At 38.2% G+C, this 19,582-nt stretch overlaps 1 protein-coding gene across 2 annotated transcripts in view; it reads right to left on the reverse strand.

Moving 5' to 3' along the window:
- The window catches only part of RABL6 (RAB, member RAS oncogene family like 6), a 169,799-nt gene extending 151,495 nt beyond the window's left edge, over positions 1-18,304 (reverse strand). For both annotated transcript variants that reach the window (XM_053695822.1, XM_053695821.1), the window contains exons 1-2: positions 18,226-18,304; positions 13,370-13,801 (exon numbers count right to left, since the gene is read on the reverse strand). In XM_053695822.1, the coding sequence (XP_053551797.1) occupies positions 13,370-13,499 (130 nt within the window). In that variant the 5' untranslated portion in view covers positions 13,500-13,801; positions 18,226-18,304. The remainder of the gene's footprint in view (positions 1-13,369; positions 13,802-18,225) is intronic.
- Between the last annotated feature and the right edge of the window lie 1,278 nt (positions 18,305-19,582).

Raw genomic sequence — 19,582 nt, forward strand, 5'->3', positions numbered from 1 at the left:
AAACCTGATGAACCTCAGAGTTGCTAACTGAGGCCAAGCCAGAAGGGCATTGAAAACTGCTCTTAATTCCAGAATGTTTATGGGAAGGAGACTCTCCTCCTGAGTCCATGATCCCTGAGTCTTCAGGGAATTCCAGACAGCGCCCCAACCTAGCAGGCTGGCGTCTGTTGTTACAATCGTCCAATCTGGTCTGCTGAAGGGCATCCCTTTGGACAGATGTGGCCGAGAGAGCCACCATAGAAGAGAATTTCTGGTCTCTTGATCCAGATTCAGCATAGGGGACAAATCTGAGTAATCCCCATTCCACTGACTTAGCATGCACAATTGCAGTGGTCTGAGATGCAGGCGTGCAAAGGGTACTATGTCCATTGCCGCTACCATTAAGCCGATTACCTCCATGCATTGAGCCACTGACGGGTGTGGAATGGAATGAAGGACACGGCAAGCATTTAGGAGTTTTGTTAACCTGTCCTCTGTCAGGTAAATTTTCATTTCTACCGAATCTATAAGAGTCCCTAAGAAGGGAACTCTTGTGAGTGGCAATAGAGAACTCTTTTCTTCGTTCACCTTCCACCCATGTGACCTTAGAAATGCCAGTACTAACTCTGTATGAGACTTGGCAGCTTGGAAACTTGACGCTTGTATCAGAATGTCGTCTAGGTACGGAGCTACTGATATTCCTCGCGGTCTTAGTACCGCCAGAAGAGAACCCAGAACCTTTGTGAAGATTCTTGGAGCAGTAGCTAACCCGAAGGGAAGAGCTACAAACTGGTAATGCCCGTCTAGGAAGGCAAACCTTAGGTACCGGTAATGATCTTTGTGAATCGGTATGTGAAGGTAGGCATCCTTTAAATCCACTGTGGTCATGTACTGACCCTTTTGGATCATGGGTAAGATTGTCCGAATAGTTTCCATTTTGAACGATGGAACTCTTAGGAATTTGTTTAGGATCTTTAAATCCAAGATTGGTCTGAAGGTTCCCTCTTTCTTGGGAACCACAAACAGATTTGAGTAAAACCCTTGTCCGTGTTCCGACCGCGGAACCGGGTGGATCACTCCCATTAGTAAAAGATCTTGTACACAGCGTAGAAACGCCTCTTTCTTTATCTGGTTTGCTGACAACCTTGAAAGATGAAATCTCCCTTTTGGAGGAGAAGCTTTGAAGTCCAGAAGATATCCCTGAGATATGATCTCTAACGCCCAGGGATCCTGGACATCTCTTGCCCAAGCCTGGGCGAAGAGAGAAAGTCTGCCCCCCACTAGATCCGTTTCCGGATTGGGGGCCCTCACTTCATGCTGTCTTAGGGGCAGCAGCAGGTTTTCTGGCCTGCTTGCCCTTGTTCCAGGTCTGGTTAGGTTTCCAGCCCTGTCTGTAGCGAGCAACAGTTCCTTCCTGTTTTGGAGCGGAGGAAGTTGATGCTGCTCCTGCCTTGAAGTTACGAAAGGCACGAAAATTAGACTGTCTAGCCCTTGGTTTGGCTCTGTCTTGAGGCAGGGCATGGCCCTTACCTCCAGTAATGTCAGCGATAATTTCTTTCAAACCGGGCCAGAATAATGTCTGCCCCTTGAAAGGTATGTTAAGCAATTTAGATTTAGAAGTCACATCGGCTGACCAGGATTTAAGCCACAGCGCTCTGCGCGCCTGAATGGCGAATCCGGAGTTCTTAGCCGTAAGTTTAGTTAAATGTACTACGGCATCAGAAATAAATGAATTAGCTAGCTTAAGGACTCTAAGCTTGTCTGTAATCTCATCCAACGTAGCTGAGCTAATGGTCTCTTCCAGAGACTCAAACCAGAATGCCGCCGCAGCCGTGACAGGCGCAATGCATGCAAGGGGTTGTAATATAAAACCTTGTTGAACAAACATTTTCTTAAGGTAACCCTCTAACTTTTTATCCATTGGATCTGAAAAAGCACAGCTATCCTCCACCGGGATAGTGGTGCGCTTAGCCAAAGTAGAAACTGCTCCCTCCACCTTAGGGACCGTCTGCCATAAGTCCCGTGTGGTGGCGTCTATTGGAAACATTTTTCTAAATATAGGAGGGGGTGAGAAAGGCACACCGGGTCTATCCCACTCCTTGTTAACAATTTCTGTAAGCCTTTTAGGTATAGGAAAAACGTAAGTACACGTCGGTACCGCAAAATATTTATCCAGCCTACATATTTTCTCTGGGATTGCAACCGTGTTACAATCATTCAGAGCCGCTAATACCTCCCCTAGTAACACACGGAGGTTCTCAAGCTTAAATTTAAAATTTGAAATGTCTGAATCCAGTTTATTTGGATCAGATCCGTCACCCACAGAATGAAGCTCTCCGTCTTCATGTTCTGCAAATTGTGACGCAGTATCAGACATGGCCCTAGTATTATCAGCGCACTCTGTTCTCACCCCAGAGTGGTCGCGTTTACCCCTAAGTTCTGGCAATTTAGATAAAACTTCAGTCATAACATTAGCCATGTCTTGCAAAGTGATTTGTAAGGGCCGCCCTGATGTACTTGGCGCCACAATATCACGCACCTCCTGAGCGGGAGATGCAGGTACTGACACGTGAGGAGAGTTAGTCGGCATAACTTCCCCCTCGTTGTCTGGTGAAATTTTCTTGACATGTACAGATTGGCTTTTACTTAAAGTAGCATCAATGCAATTAGTACACAAATTTCTATTGGGCTCCACATTGGCCTTTGAACATATTGCACAAAGAGATTCCTCTGTGTCAGACATGTTTAAACAAACTAGCAATTAGACTAGCAAGCTTGGAAAATACTTTTCAAAAAAATTTACAAGCAATATAAAAAACGTTACTGTGCCTTTAAGAAGCACACAAAACTGTCACAGTTGAAATAACAATGAACCGGATTAGTTATAGCAACCAAATTTTCACAGTAAATGCAATAAGTTAGCAAAGGATTGCACCCACTAGCAAATGGATGATTAACCCCTTAATACCAAAAAACGGATAACAATTAAAAATATAAACGTTTTTATCACATCATCATCTGCTGTGAGTGATTACCTCCCTCAAAACTAGTTTTGGAGACCCCTGAGCTCTGTAGAGACGTCCTGGATCATGCAGGGAGAAAAAGGAAGACTGTGACTGAATTTCTACTGCGCAATAAAGCGCCAAAATAGGCCCCTCCCACTCCTAATACAACAGTGGAGAAGCTCAGTAAACTGATTTTATTCAAAAAACAAACGACAGCCATGTGGAAAAATAATGCCCATAAAATTTTTCACCAAGTACCTCAGAGAAAAAAACGATTAACCTGACAGTAAACGTTTTAAATATAAAATTATGAAATATTATTAAAAAGCCTGCTGCTAGTCGCTTTCACTGCAGAATAGGCTATAAGTTATATGTATACAGTATTTTCTTAGTGAAGTGCCATTCCCCAGAAATACTTCAGTGCAAACATACATACATATCAGCCTGATACCAGTTGCTACTACTGCATTTAAGGCTGCACTTACATTACATCGGTATTAGCAGTATTTTCTCAGTCAATTCCATTCCTTAGAAAATAATATACTGCAACATACCTCCTTGCAGGTGTACCCTGCCCGCTGTCCCCTGTTCTGAAGTTACCTCGCTCCTCAGAATGGCCGAGAACAGCAAATGGATCTTAGTTACGTCCGCTAAGATCATACACAACTCAGGTAGATTCTTCTTCTAATGCTGCCTGAGAAAAAACAACACACTCCGGTGCTGTTTAAAATAACAAACTTTTGATTGAAGAAATAAAAACTAAGTTTAACAACCACAGTCCTCTCACACGTCCTATCTATTAGTTAGGTGCAAGAGAATGACTGGGTATGACGTAGAGGGGAGGAGCTATATAGCAGCTCTGCTTGGGTGATCCTCTTGCACTTCCTGTTAGGGAGGAGTTATAATCCCATAAGTAATGGATGACCCGTGGACTGACTACACTTAACAGGAGAAAAACAATGCAATAACACTTTGAATTTAAAAAAGAAATGTCTACGTTTGCCGGCTCCCTGTATCATGCGACAGCCATCAGCCAACCACAGACTAGTATACAAATACATTGTGAACTCTTGCACATGTGCAGTAGGTGCTGGTGCCTCAGAGTGCATACATATAAAAAGATTCCGGCTGAGCATCATGGGAAATGTAGTTCCAAAACATCTGGAGGGCCAAGTTTGAGGATGTTTTCTTTAAAGGGACACTAAAGTCAAAACTGACCTTTTGTAATTCAGAAAGAATGCATAATTTTAAATAACGTGCAATTTACTTCTATTATCAAATTAGGCTTGTTCTCTTGCTATCCTTTGTTGAAGAGTAAACCTAGGTAGGTTCATAAGAGCTCAGGAGTGGGCACGTTTCTTTAGCTCTCTATGTGTACCAGTTATAGGGCTCGATTTATCAAGCTAATTGCACACAAGCGCAATTTTGAGCTCACCTGCAATGCCACCCCCTGCCCGCGCACAGCCAATCACGCGCGGGCAGGAGCTGTCAATCTCCCAGGTGAAATTTTCCACCTAAGAGGTGGAGAGGTTAGGAAGCTGCTTGATAAATCATGACTGCAGGTTCTCTTGTAGTGGTAGGGGGGCGAATAGCTTGATATATCGAGCCCATAGTAATGTTATACATTGTTGCCAACACTGAGGCTATAGACTGCTAAAGACACATGCACACTCCTAAGCTATCAACCCACCTCTAGCTTTACTCTTCAACAAAAGACAGCCAGAACAAAGCAAATTTTATAACAGAATTAAATTGTACATGTGTTTAAAACTGCACACTGTCTGAATCATGGAGGTTTTAGTTTTTACTTTAATGTCACTTTAATTAATTGGTTTGCTTTTTTCAATTATTTCACTGCCAATTTTATTAATCCTCAGCACAGTCTTTTGTGCATGATACTGGATTCCTTTAGTGTTTATATCTCCCTACCACTTGTACTGGAAGACTGTTCTATAATTGGCAAACAAGTAAAGATCTGTACACTTGCTAAAAATACTGTGAGATAAGCAAGTTTAGACCCCCCCCCCCCACTTATCTCTTATGACTGATCATAAGTTCCATTGTAAAAGGCTACTGGGCCTGTGTGTTCTATAGCAGGTCTGTTTCATTAGCCATTGAACACTGATCAGCACAGGTCACATGCACAAAATCACATGCTCAACCAGAAAATAACGTACAGCCGCTATATCTAATTATTATGCATGAGTGCAGCTCCAAATACAAAGTCTTACAACATACCATGAGTTTCACCTTAGCATTATCAATAATGCAGAGCATATCAATGTTGTTGGATTTCTTAAAGGCACATTAAAGAGCCTGAGATTGTAATCTTCAGTATTTAATTGTGTGTAGTAAAAAAAAAAAAAACTTTACAATGTACATTCATTATTTTGTCCCCTCTTCCTATAATTTAACTCTGAATCTTGTAACAATTTTAATTGTAACCTAGGTTTCCCCGTATCTATCTCTTCTGCTGAGGACAGTTAGGGACAAATCTAAAACAGTGTGTTCACACAAGGCTATGTGAAAACCCAGTTAGATAGACAATTTAACAAGACTATATTCCACAAATCTATTGTTTGCAGTTTCTTTTATTGCCTGTTTTATATCTGCCTCTAATTGTCTTTAGCAGATATTATATAAAGGAAACTCTAGGTTCCAACATGGCAGCGACCATTACTCATATAGGGTCAGATTACAAGTGGAGCACGAAATATCACTTTTGTGAAAGCGATATTTGCACTCTGAGTAATACCAGCACAACAATGCGAACGCGAGAGCGCGCTTCCATAGGCTCAAATGGGTGCCTCGTTCTCATGCCGTCAAATATGGCACAGAACCTAAGCGCAGCGAAGGGGGTAAGTCGTGCAGCAATATTAAATATATATGTATATAATCATATACACATATATGTACTGGGAACACACAGTTCCCATAGACCGCAATGTAAAGGCACTTTTCAGTGCTGTTTTTTTTCTAACACCCCACCCCCGCTAACTTTAGCCCCCAAAATACTGCCTAGTGCAGTTAAATTATTAAAAAATAAAAATGCTACAATTTGTATTTTGTTAATAAAATACACTACACTGTATTTTGGGGGCATTTGAGGCACGTATATACAATTAACCAGATATCGGATCGCTGATTAATTTTATAAGCGATATTTGCTAAAGCAAGCTCGCGGTAGCAATAACCAGCCACTTGTCATGATTATTTATCTCGTTTGTGGGCGCGCAAAAAAAATGTGCTCCATTTGTAATCTAGCCCATAATCAGAAGAACTGTATAGAAACTAAACTAAATTTAACCCTTTGAGTGCTAATGACGGCTATGAGCCGTCACAGAGTTTCTCGCTCTGGTGCTAATGACGGCTCAGAGCTTGAGGGAGATCTGGGGGCTCCTAACCGCTCCTACCCCGGCGATTGTTCCTGTAGAGTGACAGGCATTGCCGGGGCTTCACGTGATGCGCGGTGATGTCACTGCGCAACTTTATTTATACTTAACAATGTTAAGTATAGGAGGAGGGTGCATGCTGCTTAGAAGCCTTTATCTCAGGCATCTAAGCAGCTACAGACCCCCAAGACCCACTGTTGGAAAGATAATCACCTAACCTTTCCAACAGTGTAAGTCTGTAAAAAAAAAAAAAAAAAAAGTTTAAACGTTTTTTTTCAAAAATTAAAAAAATAAAAAAAACATAGAAAATATTAGCACCCAGGTGGGAAAGTGCTTAGCACTCAAAGGGTTAAAAAAATAAATTTAAAAAAAAGATTACAAAGTGAGCACAAGACTGCAAGGATTATAGTATGTGAATAGAACTTGTGTGAATTCCATAGCACTACATTTGTGGTTGAAGGGACATTCCGGTCAAGATTGAAATACACATAGATGAATTACATTTTTAAATAGAAACATATTTACAATATACATATATATTGGCAATAAATGTAAAAGTTTTCACTGTTTTAGTGTTAATATTTTTCTATGCACATGCGTGTGAAGCATAGCTAGATATTCTCAGTGCACCAGCAGTTTAAATACTGCAGCTGCTAAGAGCACCAGTGGGGTTTGTATCATGTCATTAATTGATACATTGAGTCATTACCAGAGAGTCTAAGCACCTTAGGCTCTGTGAGCAAGTACTGTGTTTAAAATGCTGGTGTACAGTGCATACTTAAAGTGAATGTACAGTTAAATTAATACGTTTTAAAAATACAATTAAACAGGGGCACTTTCATTCATTAAACTTAAAGGGACACTGAACCCAAATGTTTTCTTCCGTGATTCAGATAGAGCATGAAATTTTAAGCAACTTTCTAATTTACTCCTATTATAAAATTTTCTTTATTCTCTTGGTATCTTTATTTGAAATGCAAGAATGTAAGTTTAGATGCCGGCCCATTTTTGGTGAACAACCTGGGTTGTCCTTGATGATTGGTGGATAAATTCATCCACCAATAAGAAAGTGCTGTCCAGAGTTTGAACCAAGAAAAAAGCTTAGATGCCTTCCTTTTCAAATAAAGACAGCAAGAGAACAAAGAAAAATTGATAATTGGAGTAAATTAGAAAGTTGCTTAAAATTGCATGCTCTATCTGAATCACGAAATAAAAAAAATTGGGTTCAGTGTCCGTTTAACATTGTAGCTTTTTGTTTGTTCTTTAAATACTTACCTTTTTCTTTAGCAAACCCAGACCGTGATCCTCCGCCCGCAGCTCCTCTGCACTTAGCACAGCAATGATGAATCAGGCTTTCTCCAATCACGGCGTGGCCTCACGAGATGGGCGCTCTGGGGAAAGCCATGATAGGAGGAAGCCGGGTTTGTCATTGGTGAGGTAAGTACAGAGGATCTGCAGGCGGAGGATTGCGGTCTGGGTTTGCTAAAGAAAAAGGTAAGTATTTAAAAAAACACTGCAATGTTAATTTTAATAAATGAAAGTGCCCGTATTTAAAGTGACACTAAGCCCCAAATTTATTTTTCATGATTCAAGTAGAGAAGACAATTTTAAACACCATTCCAATTTACTTCTATTATCTAATTTGCTTTATTATTTATATATCCTTTGTTGAAGTAATTGCAATGCACAGAAGTGAGCCAATCACTTGAGGCATCTATGTGCAGCAACCAATCAGCAGCTAATGAGCCTATCTAGATATGCTTTTCAGCAAAGTATATCAAGAGACTGAAGCAAATTAGATAATATAAGTAAATTAAAAAGTTGTTTCAAATTGCATGCTCTTTCTAAATCACAAAAGAAAAAAATTGTGTTTCATGTCCCTTTAATGGTATTTTTAAAAACCGGACACTTTTACATTCACTTTAAATACACTCTTAAAACAGCTGTATCTTAAAGCATTTTTGCTAATACATGTAATATTGCAAAAATGCACCCATATCCATTCCTATTTTGGCTGCAAGACCCCCTTAAGATTTATTGTGTGTTACACTTATTCAAGTTAGAGCTCTGTCGCGGCTTTTAAAAGACATTTGAATTCACTCATTTCTTCTATGGCGCTCACTAAACATATTACTGTCAGGTACCACAGATGCTGCATCTCTGTATCTGTTCAGGTAATTCAGTGTTTGTTTTATCTTTGCTGCACACTTTCTATATAAGGTTAAATATTCATCCTTATACTGCTTCTTAACCCCTCGAGTGCTAATAACAGCTCAGAGCCGTCGCTAGCACTCAACCACCTTTAGAGCAATCTGGGGGCTCCCACCCCTGCGATTGGGTCAGTATAGTGACAGGCGTAGCCGGGGCTTCCTGTTACGTGCAGTGACGTCACCGCGCAACTTTATTTAAAATGTACAATACAAAGTATAAGGGAAGGGGGCATGCTGCTTAGAAGCCCGTATCTCAGGCAGCTACAGACCCCCAAGACCCACTGTTTTCAACGGTATAAGTCTTGGGGATCTAGGGTGGGGGGAGCCCAGAGGCAGAACTTTTTTTCACTTTCTGCAATGAGATTTTTGTTTAGTGAAAATGTTTCTGCAGGTCATATTTAAATAAAATTCAATTTCAAATTAGGCAGTTACACTAAAGCACCAGTACAATTGCATGTGTTGGTTAACTGGAGAATAAAGCCATTTTTAAAGTTTTATAATATAGAGCAGTAATTGAAAATTGCATTGCAAATCAGCTGCAGACAAAAAAAGAAATTGCAAAATGTCTTTCCTTTTCTCTTTGTTTTACATAGAAGTGTAGTATTAAAAAAGGTGCATTGCTCATACAAACGTCTTACATTGAGAAAAAACAGCTTTGCCGACTGGGAAAGGCTAGGGGGCAGGTTTGGAAAAATCCCTGAGTGCCAGTCAACAATCAATGCACTGCTGCTTTGCAGGTCTACTGCATGTTTGACTGTTCACTTCAAACAGCACTTTGTTCTGAATGCACTGTGTTCAAGAAAACTTACACAATGCAGCCAGAGCACAGCTCTGTTTGAAATGTACAGCCTATTGTGGAGCAGTGCTGCAAAGTTAAAATCGCTGACAGTTCCTGCATGTGTCCCATTCTTTCTGCAGACATGCTGCATTTTCTGCGATGACATCTCAGATCACTGTATGTTCTGCCTTGGGGGGGGGGGGGGAGTCAAAAAAAAAAATTTAAATAGTAAAAAACAGAAAAAATGTAAATCCAGCTTAGCACTCCGTAACCCTATTTTAATTTTTAAACCCATTGTCCCCTATTTTAATTCAACCTCATTTGTTTTATTTCTATAGTTTTTCCAAGTGCACTTAAAAGTCCAGTATTAAGTGCTAAGGTGTCAACAAAATGTAAAGAAGATAGCACTACTTTGGATAATGTGGTGGCACTACTACTTAAAGGGACACTCAAGTCAATATTAAACTTTCATGATTCAGATAGAACATGCAATTATAAACAACTTTCCAATTTACTTCCATTAACAAAATGTGCACAGTCTTTTTATATTTACACTTTTTGAGTCACCAGCTCCTACTGAGCATGTGCAAGAAGTCACAGAATATACGTATAGGCATTTGTGATTGGCTGATAGCTGTCACATGATGCAGGAGGATTGGAAAAATCTACTACTCATTTGAAGTTCTATTGCATTGTCTTTTTATCAAGTATTTGTTGTTTGTGCAAATCTACTGTATTCACTGGTCCTTTAAAGGCATAGGAATTTAAAAATTAAACTTGCATGATTCAGATAAAGTACAGAGACTTTTAAATTCACTTCTATTTTCAAATGTACTTTGTTCCCTTGTGATCCATTGTTGTAAAATAATATGTACATATCCTACACTGGTTGAAGCTAGCTGGTGATTGGTGCCTCTTTTGACTCTTGTGATTGGCTGACTAGATGCCGTTCGGCTAGCTGCCAGTAGTGCATTGCTGCTCCTTCCGAAAAGGATACTAAAAGAACAAAACAAATTTGATACTAGATGTAAATCGAAAAGTTGTTTAAAATCATGTGCTCTATATCTCAGTCATAAAAGAAAACTGTGGGGTTTCATGTCCCTTTAACTAATGACTTGTAATAGGTGAGAAATTACTATAACACAACCAATATCCACTGAAAATATAGGGCATGCTACATATGCAGCCCATGTAAACAATATATATTTTAATCCCTTACTTGTAACGTTGTTAAGCACTGCTGAGAATAAAGTAGTGTGTCACATGCACAAGTAGCCCATAGCTAGCTAGTTAGTAATGCTTCAAAATGCAGCCATTGTTTAAGGACACAGTCAGAACCAAGCCAAGTCTTAAAGGGACACTAAACCCAATTTTTTTTCTTTCATGATTCAGATAGAGCATAACATTTTAAGCAACTTTCTGATTTACTCCTATTATCAATTTTCTTCGTTCTCTTGCTATCTTTATTTATAAAGCAGGAATGTGATGCATAGGAGCCGGCCCATTTTTGGTTGAGAACCTGGGTTATGCTTGCTTATTGGTGGGTAAATGTCAGCCTCCAATAAGCAATCGCTATCCATGGTGCTGAACCTAAAATGGGCTGGCTGCTAAGATTTACATTCCTGCTTTTAAAATAAAGATAGCAAGAGAACGAAGAAAAATTTAAAATAGGAGTAAATTAGAAAATTGCTTAAAATGTCATGCTCTATCTGAATCATGAAAGAAAAAAAATTGGGTTCAGTGTTCCTTTAATCTTTTAAAAACAAATTAATATCTTGTTTGCTGTAACTGTTTTTAAATAGCCAAACTCCACCCACCCCTTGCCTCATTATGGAGTAGCCAATCCAAGCTTCAATCTGCAGACAACAAGGCTAATCCCGATCATTATGTTAGTACAAAGGGCATCAATTTTCATCTGCTGGAGCCATTTAGGGAAAGATATGTAGCAGGGCTATCCTTGCGAAGTCTACAGTGTGTATTTCCAGTTCTGAACATTAAAAAATCTACAATTTTCAGAGCTAAATTACATGAAAATGGGGCAAAATAAAGAATAAAAGTATATGGCATAGCTGTTTTTACTGCACATTACAGAGTCAAGATTTTACTGATCCTTTGAAGGTCGAGTCTAACAATTGCACACATTTTTGGATAATACAGATTCAGTGAACCTGCAGTATAAATATTTATTTAGAAATAAATATCTTTGTTTCAAATATCAACGCCTTACGTACATTCACCACACAGCCACAGATTGGTGGCTACAGCCCTTACAAGCCCTTAGTTAAAGGGACATGAAACCAATTTTTTTTTTATCTTTCATGATTCAGACAATATAATTTTAAACAACTTTCCAATGTACTGCTAATATCCAACTTGCTTCATTCTTTGTTGAAGAAACATTAATGAACATGTGTAAGCCAATAACAGGAGGCATATATGTGCAGCCATCAATCAGAAGCTTCTGATCCTACATAGGTATGCTTTTCATCAAAGGATACCAAAAAGAACAAAACAAATTAGATAATAGAAGTAAATAAAAAAAAATGGGTTTCACCTAGCAGATTCTTTCATTATAGATTAAAAAGGAGATAGATGGCAGCTGGGGAGAACAGGGAGGATGGAGTTGCCATAGTCAAGGCGGGAAATGATGATAATGAGTGAATTTAAATCATAGTTGTGTCTTGTGTGAGAAAGTGGCTAATTTTGGAGATGTTTTTAAGGTGGAGCCGGCAGGAGCTGGCCAAAGACTGGATGTGAGATGTAAAAGAAAGATCTGAGTCAAGTGTGACCCCACGGCATGCAGGGTTGGAATAATTATATTGTTATCAACAGTTATAGAAAGATGGTGGACAGAGATTTTGGATGAAGGGGGGAAATAAAGAGCTCTGTTTTGGAGAGATTTAGCTGAAGGTAGTTAGAGGACATCCAGGAAGAAATATCAGAAAGACAGTCAGTGACATGGGTTAGCAAGGAAGGGGATAGGCCTGGTGCAGAGAGGTAGATTTAGGTGTCATCAAGCAACCAAATGATATTAAAACCTGTTAGATTTTATTAAAGGGACACTGAACCCAATTTTTTCTTTTGTGATTCAGATAGAGCATGCAATTTTAAGCAACTTTCTAATTTACTCCTATTATCAATTTTTCTTCGTTCCCTTACTATCTTTATTTGAAAAAGAAGGCATCTAAGCTTTTTTTGGTTCTGACCTCTGGACAGCACTTTTTTTATTGGTGGATGAATTTATCCACCAATCAGCAAGGACAACCCAGGTTGTTCACCAAAAATGGGCCGGCATCTAAACTTACATTCTTGCATTTCAAATAAAGATACCAAGAGAATGAAGAAAATTTGATAATAGGAGTAAATTAGAAAGTTGCTTAAAATGTCGTGCTCTATCTGAATCACGAAAGAAATTTTTTTGGGTTCAGTGTCCCTTTAAGGAGACTAAAGACGTTGTATAGATTGAAAAGAAAAGGGGATCAAGGACAGAGCCAGCTGTATTGTAAATGCTGAAGAATTTGAGGTTTTGGAGCAAGAGAGGGTGGTCAATAGTATCAAAGGCTGCATACAGACCAAGAAGGATTAAAAGAGAAGTGGCCATTTAATTGTGCTGTAAGTAGGTCATGAGTAACGTTAATAATTGAAGTCTCAGTGGAGTGTTGGGGGCAAAATCCAGATTGCAATGGATAAAGGATGGAGTTTGATGTGAGGAAGTGTGATAAACGTGTATCAACCACCCATTCCGGAAGTTTAGAGGCAAGGAGGAGTAGGGAAACAGGGCGGTAGTTGGATGGGGAGGTTATATCATTAGAAGTTTTTTTGAGGATAGGTGTGACTTGTGCATGTTTAAAGGATGAGGAACATATGTGTGAGGATTGGAGTAAGAGTAGCAGAGAGGGAGGGTAGTTGTTATGAGAGGATCGAGGGGACAGGTAGTGAGGTGAGAGGAAGATAAAAAGGGCAGAAACGTCCTCCTCAGTATCAGGGGCACAAGTGCTTACTTACTGTTATACTGTACGCCCTTTGCAAACCTTCTCTGAAGAGCCTGGTTCATGGACTGCAGTCCTGCAGGAATATTTTTGTCTCTCAAACCGGACACATCCGATCCGACCAGTTTCTTCAAAGCCGAAAACATTGTGTCTCTATTGTTTTCTGGGGGTATAAGCCCAGTATTAAATGAAGTTAAATAAAAGGCCTGTGGGCCAGATAGTAAAAAAATAAAGCGTGCTCAGTCAGAAATACGCTCATTCAATCAAAAAGGACAAAAAATATAAGCAAAGTGGTCATGTCTCTTGTGCATTAAAATCCAGCGTCTCTTCATTCGGATATCTGAGCTAGTTTTGCAGTTTAAAGGTTAACGCAAATATAACAATCCATTAACAATCAGAGGATTGTTCCAAGTGTCCAGATTTGCTCGGAATGCACATTTCACAGCTCCTGGAAATATAACAACATAAACTAAATAAATACAAACAATTTAAAAAAAAAAATCAACAAATGTATTATCAAAATGTTTTTGGTATCATTAAAATTATATATATATATATATATATATATATATATATATATATATATATATATATATATATATATACATACATATACAGGTGGCCCTCGGTTTACGCCGTTTCAATTTGTGCCGTTTCAGAATAACAACCTTTTTTTCAGTCATGTGACGCTATTGAAAAGCATTGAAAAGCAGTGCACTAATTAAAATAGCCAGTAGGTGGAGCTGTCCGCTTGTGTTGCAGCAAAGTTATGCAATTTAGCAGATTGAAATTAATCTGTGTACACAGAACAGACCTTAGCTATCGAGCAGCTTTCAAGCAACAAGATCTAGCAGCCACTTCCCTATTATCTTCCTGTCCAGCTGCTTGTGGTTAGGGTGCCTAACTGCCTATTAATCGCTCCAGATTGAAATGCATAGAATAGGTGCAGACCCAATATTATCTAACATGCTAACAATGCAGAGAACTGTTTGCAGAAAAATGCATGTAAAAAAATGTTTTTGTTAATTAAACTTAGTTTGATGATACAGTCTGTTGTGTGATAATTTAATTAGGTTTATAAAGCTGTTTATCATTTAAAGTCTTCATTTCAAAGCTTAAAAATTAATGTATTAGGTGTTACTTATGACAATTTTGAGAGGGGCCTGGGATCTAACTCCCTCACTTCCCATTGACGTACATTATAAACTGGGTTTCAATTTACAACGGATTCAATTTACAACCATTCCTTCTGGAACCTAACCCCGGCGTAAACTGAGGGCTATATATATATATATATATATATATATATATATATATATATATATATATATATATATATATAAAAACACACACACTGCTAGTTAAAGAATATAAAACCCAACATTTTCCTTTTATGATAAACCATGACATTTTAAACAAATTTCTAATTTGACTTCTATTATTTTTTTTCGTTCTCTTGATATGTTTTGTTGAAAAGCAGGGATGTGTTGCAAAAACATTATCTATATGCAAGAGCACTACAAAGTAAAACTATTTCATGCCATGTAGCGCTCCAGATATGTGCACATGATTTACCGCACGGCTATTGGCTAAGAGGTGGAAACGTCACCTCTTAGCAAAACAGCGATCTGCCGTGGGCTTCCTTAGCAGCTCAGAGCGGCGATCGCTTGAAACAAGTAAAGCTTTCTGCATGAAGCGTGTTATACTTCATGAATGAAAGTCCCCTTTATTTGTTTCAATGGTCAATCCTAGCATTTCACAAATCACTTGAATTGCATGTTCTATCTGAATCAGTGTCCCTTTAATTTGTGTCATACAAGCCACTGCTGACTTTCTGAGAAGTTGTAGCGTTTGAATGCTGGTGCACGGAGCACTCATATCATATGTGCACGCGCCGCTGAAATAGCAAAATAACTTATACTTGAAGAATTATTGCAAAATGGTTCTATTTAAAATTGAAATGCACCCTACTGATTTCAGTTTTGACCTTTCTATCCTTTTAAGAAATGTGACAAGGTTTTAATGTCACTGTAATGTGTTAGTGCATTGGGTGATGCAGTATCAGGAATTTAAAAAATCTTTATTTTAAGAGATGATCCTGCCGTGAAGCAGATTAAATGAAAACAACAAAAAAAAATTAAATTATCTTTGTATTTAAAAAGTACAGTCAAAATTGTTTACATTGAAATCAGAAACACACTGTTTGTGTGCAACTGATATCTAAGTATCAGCTGCTGATTGGCTAGTAGGGCAGATTTCCAAACGTTTGAGACATAGACATATTTAGCACATTTTAAAATACTCTCTTTTATGTGATACACAAATGTAAGTAGATTTCCTTCATAGATTGCAAAGTATGAATAGAAAATATCAGTAGCGCTAGATGAAAAAACTACCAGACCACTGAATGTTAAATACAGGGGAGGGACTAATTTCTTACAAGTCTGCTGCAATTTATTAATTGTATGGGACTAGGGAAATTTTCAGCCCTGGCTATAGATGGTGATGTCAATTGCCATAGCTGCTGCTGTCATATAGCAATATGTAATACTCAGCTATTCTGAAACTACAGATGATGCTTTCTCAATGCAGTATCCCTTGTTATTACTTTAGGGGATGCTATCATATTGCTGCAGGTGATAATAGTGTGTCAAGTGATGCTGCATCCCTGCTATAGGTGATACTATATTAATGTTATAGATAATGCTGTCTTATTGCAATATGTGCTATGTAATTGCCTTAAAGGGACAGTCAACAGTAAAATTGTTATTGTTTAAAAAGATAGATAACACCTTTAATACCCATTCCCCAGCTTTGCACAAACAACATTGTTATATAAATATACTTTATAACATTTAAACCTCCAAATTTCTGCCTGTTTCTCAGCCACTACAGACAGCCTCTTATCGTCATTTTTATTAGCTTTTCACAACAAGAGATTGCTAGTTCATTTAAGCCATATAGATAACATTGTGCTCACGCACGTTGAGTTATTTAAGAGTCAGCACAACACAGCACTAACTGGCTAAAATGCAAGTCATTAGTTAATAAATAAAAAGTCATGTGATCAGGGGGGCTGTCAGAAGATGCTTAGATACAAGGTAATCACAGAGGTAAAAAGTATATTAATATAACTGTGTTGGTTGTGCAAAACTGGGGAATGGGTAATAAAGGGATTATCTATCTTTTTAAAACAATACAAATTCTGATGTAGACTGTCCCTTTAAGCATTACTGTAAAGTAATGCTTCTTAATGTAATGAGCTATATCCTATTATTGCCACAGCTACTTCCACTACTACTATATATTTATGTGTGTGTAATTACCACAGATGATACCATGATATTGCCATATCTGATGCTGGCTTATTAAGATAGGTCATTCATGATAATTGCTATAGATAAAACATGTCTTATTAAAGGGACACTGTACCCAATTTTTTTCTTTTGTGATTCAGATAGAGCATGACATTTTAAGCAACTTTCTAATTTACTCCTATTAGCAAATTTTCTTCATTCTCTTGGAATCTTTATTTGAAATGCAAGAATGTAAGTGTAGATGCCGGCCCATTTTTGGCTGAACAAACTAGGTTGTCCTTGCTGATTGGTGGATAAATTCATCCACCAATCAAAAACTGCTGTCCAGAGTACTGAACCAAGAAAAAAAGCTTAGATGCCTTCTTTTTTATATAAAGATAGCAAGAGAATAAAGAAAAATTGATAATATGAGTAAATTAGAAAGTTGCTTAAAATTGCATGTTCTATCTGAATCACAAAAGAAACATTTTTGGTTCAGTGTCCCTTTAAGATAGGTGATGGTTTGCTACTATTTAGTAATGCATAGCATCCTATATTGCAGTGTGAGGGTACTTATCATAGGCAATACCCTACTATAGTTGATGCTGTCATATTGAGATAGGTGATGCATGTTTTCTGCCATAAATGATTGGGTTTTCTTAAAGCAGTATATGTGGTTACTATTGGCAATGTCCTGATATTGCCACTACTGAAGCTGTCTTATTGACATAGGTGGCGCATGGTTACAGCTAAGGGTGGTATGTTGCATTCAGGTGATACATTATCAGTGCTGTGTAATTACCATAAGCAATGTTCTACTATTCTCATAGCTGATATAGAGGTAGATGATGCATGGATATGGTTAATTCTTTCTCAGCACAATATATGTTATCACTGCTGATGCTGTCTTATTGACATAGGTGATGCATAGTTATTAGTATAGATGGTGCATGCTTACTTCTATGAGTGAAGCTATGCTATTGTCTGGTGCATATAAGTACTATAAGCAATACTATGTAAATACCATACACAAAACCCTGCTGTTCTGTCACAGCTGATAAAGGTAGGGTATGCATAGCTATAGGTGATAATACATAATGCCCTGATCGTGCTACTGCTCTTTTATTGACATGAGTGATGCATAGTTATTGCTATGTGGTGCTAGGCGACTGTCAATAGTTATTAGTGTTATATGTGATACTATGCAATTACCATAAGCTATACCATACTATTCACATAGCTGATACTGTCATATAGAGGTAGGTACCTGGCTATAAGTGATCCTTTCTTAGTTAAGTATATGATGCTACCATAACTAATGCCCTGATTTTGCCAGTCCTTATGCTGCAATATTGACATAGTTGCTGTATAGTTATTGGTTTAACCGATAGTGTAGGTGATGCTCAGCTACTGCCTTATTAAGATGCAGTTATGAGTGATGCTATGCAATTACTTTATATAGGTGATGGAGTGTTAGCTGAGTGTCACATTGTACCAATGTGCTCACAGACTCCACTTATCCCTATTCAAAACCCGCCACTATCCAATTCTCTCCTCTCCCGTCCCGCTCTCTTACTCTGCCCCCTTCGCTCTCCGTCTCAGCCGCCGTAGTACCACCATCTTTCTTCCTCCTGTAACAAGCACCTATAGGGGCGGCACCACTGCAGCTGAGACGGTAGCCGACTGCTGCCACAAGCAAAAGCGACGTATACAACAGCGCATGCGCAGTAGTGACAGAGAACCACGTAGGCCCATAACAATAGCTGGAAAGGACAACAATGTGCGCGTGCGCAGTACCACTACCTCTCATTTGGTCCACGTAGCAGTTTTGTAAACTTTTAAGACTGTGAGCAAAACTGCCTATTAAAAAGATTATTAATATAAGTAGGGAAGATCATTTTGTTACCTCAAACGTCTCATAATCTAAGATCTTTCAACAATATTGTTATCAAAACTTATAATAAGGACACATGTTTAGTAACTAGAAGTAATATAATGTTTACCTGCTCTGATAGTTTTAACACAAATAGTTTTGTTGCCTGAATATAGGTGCACTATATAAAAATGCAGAAAATATATTTAAAAAAAATGAAAGCTGTGTAGAAATGTGTTTCAAACTTATCTGGCAAGCAAGGGTTAATAATAATTATATGGCTGTAAACTGTACACAGTGTTGTCAAATATTTAGTGACTTGAAAAAAAACAAATTAAAAAAATCTCAGTTGATTTCAATGCACCCTCACCCATTAACAAGTAACAGTAATTTGTATATTAACCCCTTAACTCCATTAGGACATTCCATGCCGTCCGAACTGCGTTGGCATTTAGCCCCGATGGAACGTCCAAGTCATTCTGCTGTAATGAAGCAGCTATGACTTCCTAACTGGAATCTTGGAATGGAGGGCGTGCCTAGCGTCATAGGCACTCCCCCCAGACCCAATCCCATTATTGAAATCACGGGATGGCATGATTTCAATTTTTTACTAATTTGTTTACATCGGAACTTTGTTCTGATGTAACAAATTAGTACAGGCTTTAAGGGGTTAAAGGGACAGCAAACACTTTGTAACTACAAAACATGACTGTTGTGTTGCTATAGAATAGAATAATTTATTTGTAAGTATAAAAAAAAAGAAAATTATAGAAGGAATTTTCCGTGGTGCAAAGGTATCAGATGACAATGAACAAACAAATACAATCAGCGGTGTAAAAATCTATCAAATATATTCACAGTTACTAAAGGACCACTAACTAAATACAGTATAATTGCATAAATAACAAGTGCATAATAAAGATACAATGCTATAACACCATCTGAATTTAAAATAAGCAGATTTTTTTCTGGCAAATATATTTTTCCCACCATTTTCCAGCCCCCTGCATCATGTGACAGGCATCAGCCAATCACAGTCTAGTATACATATACCATGTGA

The sequence above is a fragment of the Bombina bombina genome, chromosome 12 (assembly GCF_027579735.1).
Source record: "Bombina bombina isolate aBomBom1 chromosome 12, aBomBom1.pri, whole genome shotgun sequence".
Classification (NCBI taxonomy): domain Eukaryota; kingdom Metazoa; phylum Chordata; class Amphibia; order Anura; family Bombinatoridae; genus Bombina; species Bombina bombina.